At 39.3% G+C, this 16,554-nt stretch overlaps 1 protein-coding gene across 5 annotated transcripts in view; it reads left to right on the top strand.

Annotated features, from left to right (window-relative positions):
- Positions 1–16,554, top strand: part of FHOD3 (formin homology 2 domain containing 3) — a 623,525-nt gene that overhangs the window by 496,246 nt on the left and 110,725 nt on the right. For 3 of the 5 annotated variants that reach the window (XM_043508620.1, XM_043508619.1, XM_038393016.2), the window contains one exon: positions 10,148–10,282. In XM_043508620.1, coding sequence (XP_043364555.1) covers positions 10,148–10,282 — 135 coding nt within the window. Of the gene's footprint in view, positions 1–10,147; positions 10,283–14,001; positions 14,053–16,554 lie in introns of all 5 variants that reach the window. The other 2 variants (XM_043508621.1, XM_038393014.2) reach the window with 1 other exon arrangement.

Here is a 16,554-nt window from a genome sequence, read left to right as displayed (position 1 = left end):
CCACTATTTTATTGGCTCACTGAAAGAGGAGCTCCAATAGATTTGTGAGGCACAATTATCCTTTCCAGAAGTCCTTCTGATGAGACCCTTTCAGATCATCTATATTTTTTACAGTTCTAGTTTTAATGACCATTTCAGGCAATTTAACTGGTAAAAAAAATTAAGGTTTACTAATCTATAATTTCTTGGATCTCCTATTTTTTTAAAAAAATATAAGTATTATTTTTGCTACTTTCCAATCCTCTGGTGTAGTAATTGGTTTTATTGAGATTTCAGATTTTTCATAGCAACTAAGCCATTGTGCCAGGCACTGTACAGATAGATTGAGACCATCCTTGCCCTAAAGAGCTAACAGTGCAAACAGACAAGACAGACAAAGGTGGGAGGGGAATAGAGGCTTCGAAGAGATGATGTAACTTGCCCGATGTCATGCAGCGGATCAGTGGCATAGCTGGAAATAGAACCCAAGCTCCTGATTGCTGGGTCCCATCAACAAAGCTCCCTCTGAACATATATATGGATAGAATCATAGAAGATTAGGGTTGGAAGAGACCTTAGCAAGTCATCTAGTCCAACCCCCTGCTCAAAGCAGGACCCACCCTAACTAAATCATCCCAGCCAAGGCTTTGTCAAGCGGGCCTTAAAAACCTCTAAGGATGGAGTTTCCACCACCTCCCTAGGTAACCCATCTAGTGGTTCACCACCCTCCTAGTGAAATAGTGTTTCATAATATCCAACCTAGACCTCCCCCCACTGCACCTTGAGAGCATTGCTTCTTGTTCTCTCATCTGCCACCACTGAGAACAGCCTAGCTCCATCCTCTTTGGAACCCCCTGTCATGTAGTTGAAGGCTGCTATCAAATCCCCCCTCACTCTTCTCTTCTGCAGACTAAATAAGCCCAGTTCCTTCAGCCTCTCCTCATAAGTCATGTGCCCCCTGATCATTTTCATTCCCCTCTGCTTGACTCTCTCCAATTTGTCCACATCCTTTCTGTAGTGGAGGCCCCAAAACTGGACGCAGTACTCCAGATGTAGCCTCACCAGTGCCAAATAGAGGGGAATAATCACTTCTCTCGATCTGCTGGTAATACTCCTACTAATGCAGCCCAATATGCCATTAGCCTTCTTGACAACAAAGACACATTGTTGACTCATATCCAGCTTCTCGTCCACTGAAATCCCAAGGTCCTTTTCTGCAGAACTGCTGCTTAGCCAGTCAGTCCTCAGCCCCTAGCAGTGCATGGGATTCTTCCGTCTTATGTGCAGGGCTCTGTACTTGACCTTGTTGAACCTCAGATTTCTTTTGGCCCAATCAACCAATGTATCTAGGTCACTCTGGACCCTATCCCTACCCTCCAGCTTATCTACCTCTTCCCCCTCAGCTTAGTGTCATCTGCGAACTTGCTGAGGGTGCAATCTATCCCATCATCCAGATCATTAATGAAGATGTTGAATAAAACCGACCCCAGGACCGACCCCTGTGGCACTCCGCTTGATACTGGGGTTGTGTAGTAATTTTTGTTGTCAGAAGGGGGTCGTGGTGCAGTGAAGTTTGAGAGCCGCTGATTTGGAACACTTGGGTTTGTACCATCTGACCCTAGGATACAATATATTCTCACTGGGCTCCCGTAAAATATGGCATTGAATATTTATTGTTCAATCCAATGTCCTGATTGGCTGCTTAGGCCTTTTTGGTACACACCATATTTAAGTACAGATCAATATTACTACATCATCAGAGTTATCCAGCCACTGTATTTCCATAACAGAAGTTCATAAACACATGGCATAAATAAGCTTACTGGAGTAAAATGATATGGAAATCTTTTCTCAACTAACTTTAGTGATATTTTAAATACCCTACTATAAGCTTAAGCAGGAAATGCAGCCAAAGCATGTAAATATTTTTCCCTGGAATACCCTCCCCTCCCCAGGTGCCTACATCAATGATTTCCTGGCAATCTGGGTGCTTCTTTAAAAAGTTTTAGTGCCTCATAAAAAAGCGTACTTGACAATGTTAAACAGCACTTGATTTAGCTTTTCTACTAAAACTAACTGTTCCTGTAATTGGCTACACCACCCGGAAAGTGCTGTTGAAGGAAATTTCCTGGCAGGTTCTCAAAACTGACTTATTTTGACTAGCCTTCCGCTGCTAATCCCCACTCCAGCACTATCTATTCCCACTGTTGTACTTGAACATTAAGGAAAAACAGGAAATATATGAAACCAAACAAATTATATGATCCACTGCCCTTGAAAGATAGGGCTTTCCCAAGAGCAGTTTCCCCTTTGCCTTGCTTTAGGTTCTCTCTCCTCCACCCCTAGCCCACTGCACTCAGTCCACCACCAGTCAACTGCTCATTGTGAGTTAAACTTAACCTTGTGTGGAGTGCTTTCACAGACCACCAGATCAAAATAGAGCTCAAGTGGGACTTAAGTGTTACCTGTAGCCTTTTATCTGTTCGTTTATATGGCCAGCTCTTCAGAGCAGTGACTGTTTCTTTCTTTCTAGGTATAGTGTGGTAGTGGGTAGCAATTGATGGTATTTCCCTGATTGTTATTGTGCTTCTATTAGAAACTGTTTGGTGACTTCAAATTTGGGGTTGAAAGCTCTTCACGTTCGCTGCTTTAATATGTATGAACAGTATTCTGTTTTCCTTATGTGTATTGTGGTGGGGCGGCTACCCCACATAGGCTGAGAAGGGTTAAGGCAGCCTTGGAGAGGCTGCGCAGAACCCAGCCAATCAGGAAAGGGAGAGCCAATCAGGAGAAGGCTTGATGGAGCAGCCAATATATAAAGGGCTGCTCAGCAGAACAAGGGGCTGCCTCTTCCTGGAGGACAAGGGGGAAGCACTGTCTGCTGAGGTGCACCAGAGATACTGCAGTGCTGGGCAGGATAGCAGTGCAATAGGGGAGCTCTTGGCTGACCATGGCCAGACTGAGGTTCTGAAGCAAGGGCAGGGAAGGTGCTAAGGCTATGGGGGAAATGGCCCAGGGAACGTAGGCAGCGGGAATAGGGAATAGTGGCTGCCAGCTATAAAAACAACAAGGAGTCCGGCGGCACCTTAAAGATAGCTATATTTTCCCAGGGCTGGGACCCAGAGTAGCAGACGGGCCTAGGTCCTTCCCCCCACTTTAATTGCCAGTAAGGAGAGTGGCCTAAATCCAGACTGCAGTTTGCCCCTAAAGCCAGGGGCTATACTAGAGACTGCAGTTGGCCACTGAGGCAAGTGGAAAGAATGAGGACCACTCATCCCCCGAAAGCAGGGAGACAGTGGGCTGGGGCACAGCCGGAGGGCCGTGTCTCGAAGAGAACATCGCAGTCCGGGAGCAAAGCGGGTCAAGATGGTGGAGGAAGTGGAAGTAATGGCAAGTGAGACACCGCTAGTGAAAGGTGCCCTGGTGGTCCAAGAGAGCTAATTCCCAGCACGACCAGCAGGGGAGGCACTACAGTGGTGAGTTGGCATTGTTACAGTATGTAACTCCCACCAAGAGCTTTCTGGGAACGTGATGGTGATCTGTGTATGTCAGGAAAGTAGAATACACTTGAAGTGGTTTGCTGTGCTCATCATGGGGGAGAATTTATCCCCTAGTTTTAACACCAACTCAGTGTTGGGAACAGCCCATCCATGAGAGAGCCATGGTGAGAGCAGAGGTGTACTAAGCTCAGCAGTTTAGGTTAGCAGGGTTTTGTGCAAATCTCTTCCTGGTTTCTCTTCACACCCAGCTGAGCTAAACTTCAAGTTTCAGATTTTAAAAACACAAAAACTGAAGGGAAAAATAACTCACAGAAGCCAAGTTCAGCTTTATTTCAGGTCAAAACCACTAAATTTTGCCAGGTTTCCACTTAAAAGCATGAATGGACCAAAACCTTCCCTCCTTCCCCATGTTTTTGGTGGTAATTCTACTGAGATATGCTCAAAACACAAGGAAAAAAATTTTAATGAATTTTTGAATTAAACCCTGAACAATTTACAGAATAAACTTGCTAATAGTTATGGTCCAGTAAAGCCTCAAATGTGCGAGGTGTTGTTATAATATCTAAGAATGTAGAGCCTCTGCCCATTGTATGATTCACATAAAGAATGATGCTGCCTTCCTTCTTATAAAGAGATTTAATAGCTTGGAAACTATAGAGATGTCTCCTTATTACCAAAGCTTCATTTTTTTTTGCAAAATATGCTGCAGCACTTGGTACATGATAAACTCATAAACTCATAAACTTATCTTAAATAATTAAAACCAAATCATGGTTTTCAAGTATACAAACAAACTAGGTCTTGTAATACACTATTTTTGTATGTATTTACTCACTGAATTCAGTGACTTGCAATGGCTCTCAAGCAGTAGTGCAGGTTAGAGAAGTTCTGCTGAACTTGCTATATTAAAATAACATCAAGACATGACAATACTTGTTTCGGTGGTCATCCACTGGTTGCGGCCTTCTGTGCCTCACATTGTAGGCAAAGGCATATTTTGAAGACTGACAAAAGATACCCTCCTGTGTCTTGATGCTATGAAGGTGAGCTGTGCATACATTAAGAGAAGAATAGCCATTTGCATTTCAGACATACATCTAACCTTTACTAATTTTGATCCCAGTCTGTAAAGATTTGCATATTTGCTTAACTTTAATCATGAGTAATCCCATTGAGTTAAAGTTAAGCACCTCTATACATCTGCAGGATTGTGGTCCCTGCTTTAACAATATCGGTATAGTTAAAGCAGTACAGACTGCCTAGCGTGACTGCAATTACAGTACTTTAACTTATTCCTAATTTATGGGGAGGGGAATATGCTGTATCAGTATAAAGCAGTTTTATACTGGTATAACTGCATCCAAACTAGGGGCTGCACTGGTATAACAGTCAGTAGAAAAATCACACCGTGACCAAAATAGTTATATTGGTACAGAAATTGTGTGGGTTATTCATTCTGAATAAATGTGTGTAAAGGTCTGTGTGTAAAGGAAACTCTTTGTGCATTGGAAACAATTGTCCTGGATACCCACTGACCCTGAACCTAAAATGGCTTCATTTTTCATAACCTTGCAGGCCAGTTAAAAGTCTGACATTAATCAGTTCTTTTTCTTCTGATGCTTCTCAAGTTTCTCTTTAAAAGGAAATATTAATCTGTAGCTTTATCTCTCTAATTTTTGTTTGTTTTCAAGAGAATTTTTGTAAAGATTTCCCAAGTTATGTTTAGTCTGGTTGCAAATTGTTATATCAACACACTTTTGAATCTATGCTGTCACACACAGATATAATATCCATAACTGTGAAGAGCAGTATGGCTCTTGGCAGCTGCAGCTCCCCTTTTGTCTCTTTCTAGGCTGGGCAGTGGGTTTATTATGTTAGAGCCAAGAGACATTTAGACTTGCGTGAGGTCTGTTTCAGACTAGCAGTCTGGTGGTATTCTCCCTTCATAACATTTTCATGATGGCAGAAGCAGAAATATGGTGGAAAATGGATAATTAGGGCTCATTTATAAAGATTATTAATGATTCTGGTCATAGTTTAATTATGAAAAATCTTGAATATCAACCTTCTGATTTTTTTCAGCTGTCATTATATACCTTTGTATCTTGTGTCCTTAGCAAAGATTAAATGAAATAGCAGACTTAGATACATTTGATAAAGTTAAAGATTTTCTGCTCTACTGGCAATGAAGAAAAGGTGACCACTGAAGAAAATTTAGATAATATATCTGCAGTGCTAATTCCCACTTTGCCAGTCCATCAACTCTTGCAATAAGACCTATTTCCTCACCTCAATTCTCAACAAAGATTTAATAGCAAAGATCTCAAATTCCTAAGGCATCGTCACTTTCACAAACTATTGTATGGTATTTTCTAGTATATGATGGAGTATTGTCATAAAATGTTTAAACTGAAGAATACATATAACAAAGTAACAAATCAGTATGTGGTGCATTGAAACTGAATTGTAGAAAATGCAATAGGTCAGTTTAGTTAGGTGGTTTTTTAAAGTTTTCACTTGCAGGTGCCTTTTTTTTTTCTTTTACATTATCCAGGGTCCCCATTTACACAAACTGTTTCCCTTCCTCTTTGTTATCTCTCTCCTGTCTTCTTCTAACAAGATAATGGTAAAGTAATGGCCCCTTTGCCCCCAATATCCTGGTGTATAATAATGGTTACAAATCACAATTTTTTGGGAGAGATTGAGACTTCTGGTCACTATTATAATATTTTCCTGCCACTCATTTTCTCTGGATATACTTTCTGTGGTGGGAGTGCCCTTTCAGATGTTCCTGTATTTGGAAACATAATCTTGTTTAGATTCTGCTGGCTGTCACATCAGACCAAGCAAGTCTCTTTATTTCCCTCTGCCTCTAGTGAATGTAGAAGACTGAAAATAGTTGTCAGAATAAAGACCCTCTTTAATTGTGTGTTTGGAAATGCACCTTTACCTTTAAAGGTCAATATTACCAATTGGTCATGTATGAAACCAGCCATCATAATGTGTGTATATATTAGCTATATGGATAATAACAATAATGCACCAAGACCATTTATTGACGTGTCTCAACCATTCTACACGGTCATGTTACACCTTACTATAAGATTTCAGCAAGGGAGAGACTTTACCTTGAGCATCATTGCTATTGTGATAGAAAAACAGACATTTTAAGACAAATCTCTTTTAAAAAATCATTATTATTTAAAATATTATTTCAAGTGCATTACAGATGTAACAGCTTGTTCCATCTCTTGTCATGCTGTCTGTGTTCCACCTACATACCAACACAAAAGCTATACATTCATGTAGCATTGGCAACTACTCTTTAAAGTTTAAACAGTTCTTTGAGTGCCATGTGTCACACCAGATTGCTGTGAAGCATCATTGAAGTATGTTTCATGGAGTCAGTATGTCTCTGGATAAAATCAGGAGGCCCAGGGAATTTTGATTCAAGTTCCATGAACATAATTTAGTACAAGATTATTGCATATTAAAACTTATTAAAATGTTAATCAAAACTCATATTGGGGTTGGGGGTTGATATGACTGAATTCCAGACCAGAATATTTTAGAGCGTAGGAAATTGCATACTGAAACACACCAAATGTCTATCATGCATACTACTCTGTCTCTGACAGTGGTCAATACCTGATACACTCCAGAGAAGGCATAGTACATTCGCACTGCATTGTTGGGGAAATATTATATTGTAACTTGGGGAAGAGGAGTATTTTTCTGATCCCAGATAGTGATCAGCTTATGCTCTGAAGCATGATGCCTGATAGCTCTTGTAATTTTGACCCAGCTAACATAATTTCAAATAATGAAGTAGTAGTAGTTATTAACAATTATAGTTGTTGCTGTTAATGATGATCGGGCTGTGAACTCATTAGGTCTCACAGAAGAACTTTAGGGGTAGGTCTGGGTTTCAGTCTTCTGTGAGGGAGCAAACTCCCTCACCTCCACATAACTATGTCCCTGATCCTCTGGATAGTTATTATTTATTAATATTGCTTATTGTATTATTTATTTGTATTATGTGCCCAGAGACCTCAATCAGAGAGGTTGTGCTCCAGTTTATGTTCATGTTATACAAATGTAGTAAAAAGATACTCCCAGCCAAAAAGCTTACAGTCTCATAGTAGCTGTCTGGTCTTTTTCCTTGATCTGCTTCTAGTGTTTCTTCAGGTTTCATTCAGTCGTAACTACCCTTGGCTGTATATTGAGACTTCAGCCTTCAAGATAGCTACCTGGGGTTTCAAGTGATTGGACAAAACAGACCTGAACTGATGGAAAACAGTCAACTCAAAATTTTGCCATTTCTCTCTCTTCATTTACAGATGTTTATACCTGAGATACTGCCCAGTTTGACCATTCTTAGAACAGTCCTTGAGTGATATACTGTAGCCATAATTCACCAGAGTCTTTCATACCATGTTAGGTGATAGAGCTGTAACCTTTTGAATCTTTAATTCTTGCTGAAAGCTCTTTTTGAGGGTGGGTTGAAAGTCAAAGGTTATAATCTGTTTAAAATGCATTCCAAATTGGACTATCAGATTTTTTTTGTGCGGGGGAGCTAGTGTTGGAGATTATTGGAGTTTTTTATTATTTTGATTGTGATCCAGTATTGTTGTAGCTTCAGCAGAGTGCCAGAAACAAGGTTTACAGGATATCAAGTTTTATAGCCCCTTATGTAATGTTTATCAGGGTGGACTATGACATATTGAATTGAATTTAATGAAATTATTGAAATTATACTTACACTGACCTTCTGCCAATGCGGCCAAAACATCCGTCTTCTACAGCATTCCTCTTTGTCTAAACACAGACAGACAAGAAAGATATCTTCACAGGAATAGTTTGATCTTTTGCTGCTATTGCCTCCACCTGTGAATAAGTGGGCACTAGTGATTGAATGCCTAGACAGTACAGTGCTTAGACCTATGATAAACAGAAGGAGAGTATCTGAGTTTGTAAAGGCAGTGGAAGTATATTCGCTCTTGTACTGCTAAATTTGTGACTCTGAAAGGATTAGGCAAGTTAGTTTCTTTTCAGCGAAGGGATTCCGTTCTTTATGACTGCTGATCCCTTCATTCCAAAGCTCACATTACAAGCATTTATGAACTAAACAAGGGCTTGTCTACACACAAGAGTGTACCACTTTAACTCTACCAGAATAGTTAAAGCAGTGCAATCCCCCTTAGTGTGGATGCAATTTTATTGGTATAAAGGTGCTTTGTACCTGGATAGCTATTTCTGTATCGGAAGGGGAATAAGCTATACTGGTATAAAGCACATTTATATAACTGCATACACATGAGGGCTTGTACCAGTATATAACTACTTTGGTAAAACAACACACCCCTAACCAAAATAGTTATACTGGTACAAAAACTGTGTGTAGACCTGGCCAAAGACTGGAGAACTCACATCTGCTTTCAATGATGACTACTCATTAAATGTATCCACTAATTACAGTAGCAGTCTATCTTGCAAAGCTAGCATCTGATAAATCCTCCAGAAGTGGTTACTTTGGTTTCTACTAGCTGCAGCCACTGTTCATCCCTGATGAAAGGGACCGTGTTGTTTGGCTGGAAACTTACTCAGTTATGCTTGATCTTTTGATTCTATTTTAGCAGAAACTTGAACAAGAGCTAAAGATTTGATACCTATTACTAATAGTAAAAAGAAAAGGAGTACTTGTGTACCTTAGAGACTAATAAATTTATTTGAGCATAAGCTTTTTGAGCTGCAGCTTATGCTCAAATAAATTTGTTAGTCTCTAAGGTGCCACAAGTACTCTTTTTCTTTTTGCGCATACAGACTAATACGGCTGCTACTCTGAAACCTGTCATTACTAATAGTGTGACTTAGCTCTGTTGCACTCTGGTAGTACACTGTCTAACAATCAAGTAATAAACTTGATATAGCAAGACTAAGCCCTTTGTGCCTTTTAATGAACCAGGGTCATAATCACTAGCAATATCCCTATATGTTTTACTGATTTGTTCCTGTACTTACTAACGTGAAAGGTCCAGATTGCAATATAGCTCAGCAAAGGATTTATATTGCTATTGCAGCAACTGCTAAGATGACAAAATTCACGAATTTAGCAACATAATGGCAAGTTTTAATACGCCTCATCCTAAATTGCATTCAGATTCCAAAATTTAGGTCTATCATCTTTTAGTTTAGCTTCTTAGTATACAGTATTCCTTTGGTGTTTATGATACATCAGCTTTTGAAGCATCGTCGCATAACGTGTTTGGAAGTGCTAGCAAAGTGTTGCACTTCTATTTTTATTTCAAAATCCCATTATGGAGTTCGTCCTTTCAGTTACAGCTGTAATGATGTATAGCTGTTTTAAGTGATACTGCAATTGAAAGATGCTGAACAATTCTTTAAAAGATTTTGCACGCACCTCAGAGGTTTAAGTTAACTTAAAATTTTTCTAAAATACCTGCAGCTTTTAAGGTCATCACAGCTTAATAAAGTAGTAGTTAGCAAGGGTCTATTATGTCACTGTTTTGAGGCATTTTTGAATGAATATTTCCATGTCATTCTGTGTGTCGGGAATGCATTTCTGATTAAATGATGACTGTTAACAATTTCTGTCTATATAATCAATAAAAGTGGCACTGTAAAATGTGATCCCCTTTGGTCTGCAGGCCAGCATTGGGTGGTCTCCTTACATCATCTTATCGGCAACACCAAGAGTCCTTGGCAGCGGAAAGAGAGAGGCGACGTCAGGAGAGAGAAGAGAGGTTGCAAAGGATAGAGCGGGAAGAGAGAAACAAATTCAAGTAGGAGATAATAGCGTTTGTTAATGGTTTGTTGCCTTAATGCATTATGTTCCTAAATAATACGGAAATTACATGGCAGTGTTCTTCCTCCAGCTGTGTGCCAAGGTATAAACGTTTAAAGATTGATTGATATATTAAACAAAGTGTATTATGAATTGTAGCATTTAATGAAACTGTCAGTTTGTGTGTACCCAGCCAATTATACTGGCTAGATAACTGCACAGGCCCCACTTCATTAACCAATTTACTCTCCCTCAAACCATAATGTTTAGAAGATGTAGGGGCTTTTGGAGGGGTCTCTTGCTGCCTTAATTTTTTGCTAAGTAAAAACATTTCTCTTTTAGAAGCATATGGCTCTTTTTTAGAATGTTTTACCTCCATTCACTTTAATGCATTGAGAGTCCTAGAAAACAGATGTATCGGAATCACTGCACAAACAAAATACAGGGCCTAATCCAAACCCCACTGAAGTCAATGTAAAAATATTCATTGACTACAGTGGGCTTTGGACCAGGCACATCGAGTTAAAATTTATATAGATCCCTCCCAAATGGGAGAGATCAAACCATTCTAAATTAAATAATTTTCCAAAGGCCTGAAATTCAATATACGTATTAGGGAGCTTGCAGGAGTTGTGGAAATGCCAGATATAAAAAATTGGTAACCCTGTTTGTTAGTTGTACAGTGTCATAGCAGATCTCATTGGTGTGGGACTCCTTGTCCATCTGCAGTTATGAAGTATTCTCTGCAAACTGTGCCTAGAAACAATAATTTCACTGTGTCATAATCAGGGGTGTGAGGAAAAGAATATCTTTCATCAAGTAGAAGTCAGAATTTTGCAGGCTATAGACTGAAAACAGTTGCTGTCTCCTCCATTTATTGTATAGCCCTAGAATATATATTAATAAGAATTTGGGCACTAATTTTCATGGAAATTCGTCTATTGAGATGCAGGTTTAAGCCTTTTCTGTTTTAGTAAGCATCTAAGAAATGGAAATAATCTATTGTGTCTATAGTGAAGCTGGGAAAGAGGGTACTTTTGCCTGAGTTTAGTAAGAGAGATTATATCCAATCACAAATAGAAGAAAACAAAGAAAGTTACACATAAGCCTTCTTTAGTCAGCGGAGATGCCCTCCTGGCTCCAGAACACAGCTAGTTCAGTGAAGAAAAAAGGAGCAGGAGGGCAGAGACTAGGGCACCAGAATAGAATCTTCGGCAGCCAAAAGCTGCCCAAGTTCTTCTGAAACAGAAGCAATTAGATCCCAATCTTCTAGCTCTAAGCTCCTTCCAAAAACTCTCCCTCCAAATGGTATCATATTGCTACAGCAGGCAGTCATGAGATAGCCAACATCAACTTTCAGAAAGGAAACTCCCAGACCAAAAAAGCCACCACAGAGCATTTGGCAGCTTGAATGATAGAGCTGCACATCTCACCCGCAACATGCAGTGATAGTGCTGCCATTGGGGATGGTTCCTAAGGTTAGAAAAATTAAAACATACAAGTGAAATTAAAAAAAAATCTTAATCCCATTCCATGAGCCCCTCACAGTTGTTAAATTAAGAGTATAATCCTGTGAAGTGCTGAACAGCCCAAATTCCTAAATACAGTGGTGACCCTTAAAATTTTCCAGTTAGCTAAGATATGACTGAGATAACAAAACTTGTTTCGGTACCTGTGCAATATTTGAGTTATTTTCCATAGTAAATATAGAGCAGAGTTTCCCACAGTACAAGACATACTCCCAGGGTGGAGAAGGGGTGGAGAAGATTAGCCTGGGGTACATGGAGAGGCCTCTCTGGGTATATCTACACTGCAGTTAGACACCTGTGGTTAGCCCATGCCAGCTGGCTTGAGATCACAGGATTCAGGCTAAGGGACTGTTTAACTGCAGTTTTCAGAGTAGCAGCCGTGTTAGTCTGTATTCGCAAAAAGAAAAGGAGTACTTGTGGCACCTTAGAGACTAACAAATTTATTAGAGCATAAGCTTTCGTGAGCTACAGCCCACCCCACCGGATACACCCGGTGGAAAAAACAGAGGAGAGATTCACATACACACACACAGAGAACATGAAACAATGTTCATTGTTCAATGTTCAATGTTAACTGCAGTGTAGACATTCGGAATTGGGGTGCAGCCCGAGCTCCGGGACCCTCACCCCTCACAGGGTCCTAGAGCCTGGGCTCCAGCCCGAACCCGAACATCTACACCACAATTAAGCAGCCCCTTAGCCCAAGCCCCTTAGCCCAAGTCAGCTGGCCCAGGCCAGCCACAGGTTTTTAATTGCAGTGTGCAAATACCCTCAGTTTTCTCCAGAATCTCAGCTTTCTTTTTTTTCAACATTAGTCTGAACCCTAGCTGTTAGGGTTGCAAAGAAAATATGGAAACTGTGAACCAATGTGTAACAAACACGTTGATGGTGTCTTTAATTTGCAGAGAGACTGAAATAATAACTCTAAGATGTGCACTGCATCTTTCATTTCAATGGGCGCTAATTCCAGTGCCAATGATGAATGTCAGCATTATAGACTATTTCATCTAAGCATGTAAGAAAGGAAGTATCATATTATGAAGATCTTCACCATCTACTCTCAGTGACTGCTCATTTGGGGTAGGGCCTTAACAACACATGGTAGGATTGAAGGGGAGCTAGATCAGTTTCATTCTCCTGAAGGGGACTCACTTTTTTTAAGGATTAGGAACCAATGGTCTAGAGAACAGTGCAAATATTTAAGTATTTTTATCTATATATATAATTTGACAAGTTTTTACGGGTGACATCTGCATGTGAGTGCTAAGGAAGGGGCATGATAACTGTCTTCAGATGTTTGATGGGTGCATGCCCCAGGGATGGTGAGTAATTATTTCATTTGATACAGAGTATAAAAAGGAATAATGGGATGTGATCAGTAAGTGGAAGATTCTGGAAAACTTCCTGGCACTGAGGTCTTATAGGCTGAGAAATAGTCTGAAGTGAAGAAAGTCCCATCAGTTTTGTCTAAACCCTTGACAAAACACTATGAAATGGACTGCAGGGAAAAATCTTGCATCGGCAGGAGTGTGGGCTAGATGTTCCAACAGGACTTCTAACTTCTGCAATTCTTATATAACCCTATGAGATAAACATGCTGCAAATAACATAAAGAACATTTCAGCAATAAAAATCATGGGTGGGACATCACACCCAGTAATTACACTACCCAAGTGTCAGGCAAAGTTGATCTGGCAAACGTGAAAGAAAAGAGTTGCTTGGGGAGTTGTGGGAGGAGAGAATAAGAGGAACTGGAGGAGAAAATAGCAGAAATGTGAGGACAGATGTAAGTAGTGGCATTTGAGGACTTGTAACTTGTCCAAAAGTCAGAGCCATGAAAAATAACAGGCAAACATAGAATTATGTGCCAGAAATTCTATTTTGGGCTTCTAAGCCTGTAATTCAAAGTTGCCCATTTTTATTCTATGCTTAGTATCCTTCCCCACTGTTCATATTTGGCGTGATGGTGACATATAGTGTATCTATGCACATCTGAACACAGATACCCCCTCTTCCACATTTATTCAGAAAGTAGATGCAAATGTCTTCAGTGTAGATAGTCAGCCTTCATTACCTTTAATTGTCTTGGTTTTAGATGTTTATTTCTCTTATTATTTACATCTGTTACCTTCCTTATTCTTGTTCCTTCTTATTCCTTGATTTCCTCTGCAACTTATTGCAACTTTAGCCGTGATTATTTAGACAAAAGAGAGGAACTAAGGCAAGCAAGAGAAGAGAGGTTTGTACCTTTTGCTTCCTGCTTTCAGTTGCTTTCCGCTTATTATGTCCATTATTGTGTGGATATTGACTATTTAAGTGCACTTTTAATCAGGCATGCAAGGGACAATTGTATTTAAAAAGAAACCTATAAGAATGTTGTACTTTCACTAAAACGAAAAATGAGTCCAGTCATGGGCGTAGGAATAAATAAAAGTGCAGCAGGACTGGTAGGCGTGGGATTGGTTGATTGACATAACTTTTATCTGTTGATTTGGGAAATAATACCAAGTATTACATTTGCACCAGAAATTTGCCCAAATATTAGTATGGTTATAGTTCTTCTAAACCAGTGTTTTTCAACCAATGGGTACAAATCTTCAAGGGAGGTCAGTCAGGTGGTCATGAGCCACTGAAAATTGTATTATTATCTAAAGCAAAGAAAATTGGTTATCAAAAAAAATCTCATTCCCCCACTCCCAGCATACCCTTATCCTTCAAGGTTCAGTATTTTCTCAGAACCATTCAAAACACACAAATAAATGATATAGGTTTAACATTGTTAGCATTGATACATTTTTTATTCTTTCATAATAAATATAATGGTAGTTTCAAAATTTTTTACTCCAAATAAAAGATTACCAACTGGAAAGGTTGAGAAACACTGTACTAAGCAATTAGGTTCCTACGCCTATGAAAGCAAGTTTTCAAGTAGCACTCAAATAACAGACTTTGTCTTCCAGTAGCTTAACCTCTGTTTTCAATAGTGGTTATTAATGACTAGACGGAATTCTTGTTTTCACTTGCAAAATGTGCATGTTACTAACCAGATAACAGAAAAAATCAAGAGTGCTACAATTCTGTTTTGCATAAGATATTCAGCGTCCTTGCCATTGAGAGACTACTAGACAAAGTGACCCATGGAATCCTTTAAAAATTGTATTTCATTACATTAATGTGAAGAAATGATCTAACTGGTAGATTTCTCTCTGGCAATACAAATCATCACAAGAGGCAATTTCCTCCTTCAAACTTAGTCTGACTCAGCAGCAATTCTATTGTGGCTAAGGTGGCCATTATTAAAAATGATTTTGATGTTTCTAAAATCAAACAGAGGTTGATGTGCTTTCCCTCATCTTTACAGCCAAAAATATAGCCATTTAAAGCATCTTGTGAAATGAAACACATCTGACCGCATAAACACAAAACACTGATTGTAGCTGGGTAAAAACTTTTACCACAATCCTGCTGATCGGCTAGATGTGAAACAAATTAGAAGTAAGTTCTCCAGTATTTTCAAGTTGTAATGGAACATGCTAAAGTAAGCTGGAGTATTTTTTTGGAAATGTTCACCAGCAGGGCATCATTGCTATGCTGTCTGGGCCAATTTTACCAGTCATTTGCAATATATCTTGATGTGTATATATCTTGAAATGAAAAGCTAAACTATTATTTCCTTCTTATGAAGAGGAAAGAAATATCCCTCTTAGATAGTCCGTAAATGTTGGAGGAAGAATCTATAATGGAGGTCAAACATGAGTCATCCATTGCATTGGCCTTATGTAATTTTTTTTATAAAGTCCTTTGCATCAGACAACTTCTGACAGTGTTTTTTACAAACATATATTCCACATTAAAACAAAATAAGCACAAAAAGCTCTGTTGAAATCCCCCATTGTCTAAGTTTCTCCAGGTTTTTGGAGCAGTCTTGTGTAGTATCAATAAAAATAAAAATCATGGGTGGGACATCACACCCAGTATCACATATTATATGAGTCCCTGTATGCAATACCTACAGTAATTTATGTCCTAAGCCAGAGCCAATTGAAGTCAATGAGAGATTTTCCATTGACTTCAGCGGGCTTTGGATCAGGACCTTAATGAGGAAGTAAAAAGTTTAACTCTGCATTTCCTTGGTTTTGCAAGTATGAATCAGTAATATTATTTTCATGTATTTTTGTGTTTGGTGGCAGATTGTTTGCAACGATCGTTTAAAAATGCCCTTGCAAAGGAACACACCCAGACCCTTTCCTAGAGGTTTACAATTCAAATGGAAATGTTCCTGTTCTTATTCTGACCTATATCTGCTGACTTTGCTGATACAGAGGGTTACGTAGAATTTCCAGGGCACTGCTCACTGATCTAGAGAACTTCAAATTATATTTTTATTCTCTTAAACAGAATAAGTGGAACTGATTACTCATGAAACATACCAAACTGTCATCCCAGGGGTTTGCTGCCTTTTAGCCATAGAACAGGTTCAGCATATGCACTGGCACTGCAAGTTGCCCTGACCTAGAGGAACATGGAAACATGGATGGCGGCAGTGCCTCCGCTTTGGACTGGAAGAACCACAAGTAGGAGACAGACAGTAGTTCATTCTTTATCCTCATTCAAACCCTAGTCTTCATAAGACTTCTAACAAGAAAGCTAATGTGATGGTGCTTTTGATAATATAGATACCTGCTCACTAGGAACTGAATTGAAACCATCCACTTGATTAACATAACTCACTTAACAAATG

Source organism: Dermochelys coriacea, chromosome 2, assembly GCF_009764565.3.
Source record: "Dermochelys coriacea isolate rDerCor1 chromosome 2, rDerCor1.pri.v4, whole genome shotgun sequence".
Classification (NCBI taxonomy): Eukaryota; Metazoa; Chordata; order Testudines; family Dermochelyidae; genus Dermochelys; species Dermochelys coriacea.
This window is presented reverse-complemented; position numbering and strand designations above follow the sequence as displayed.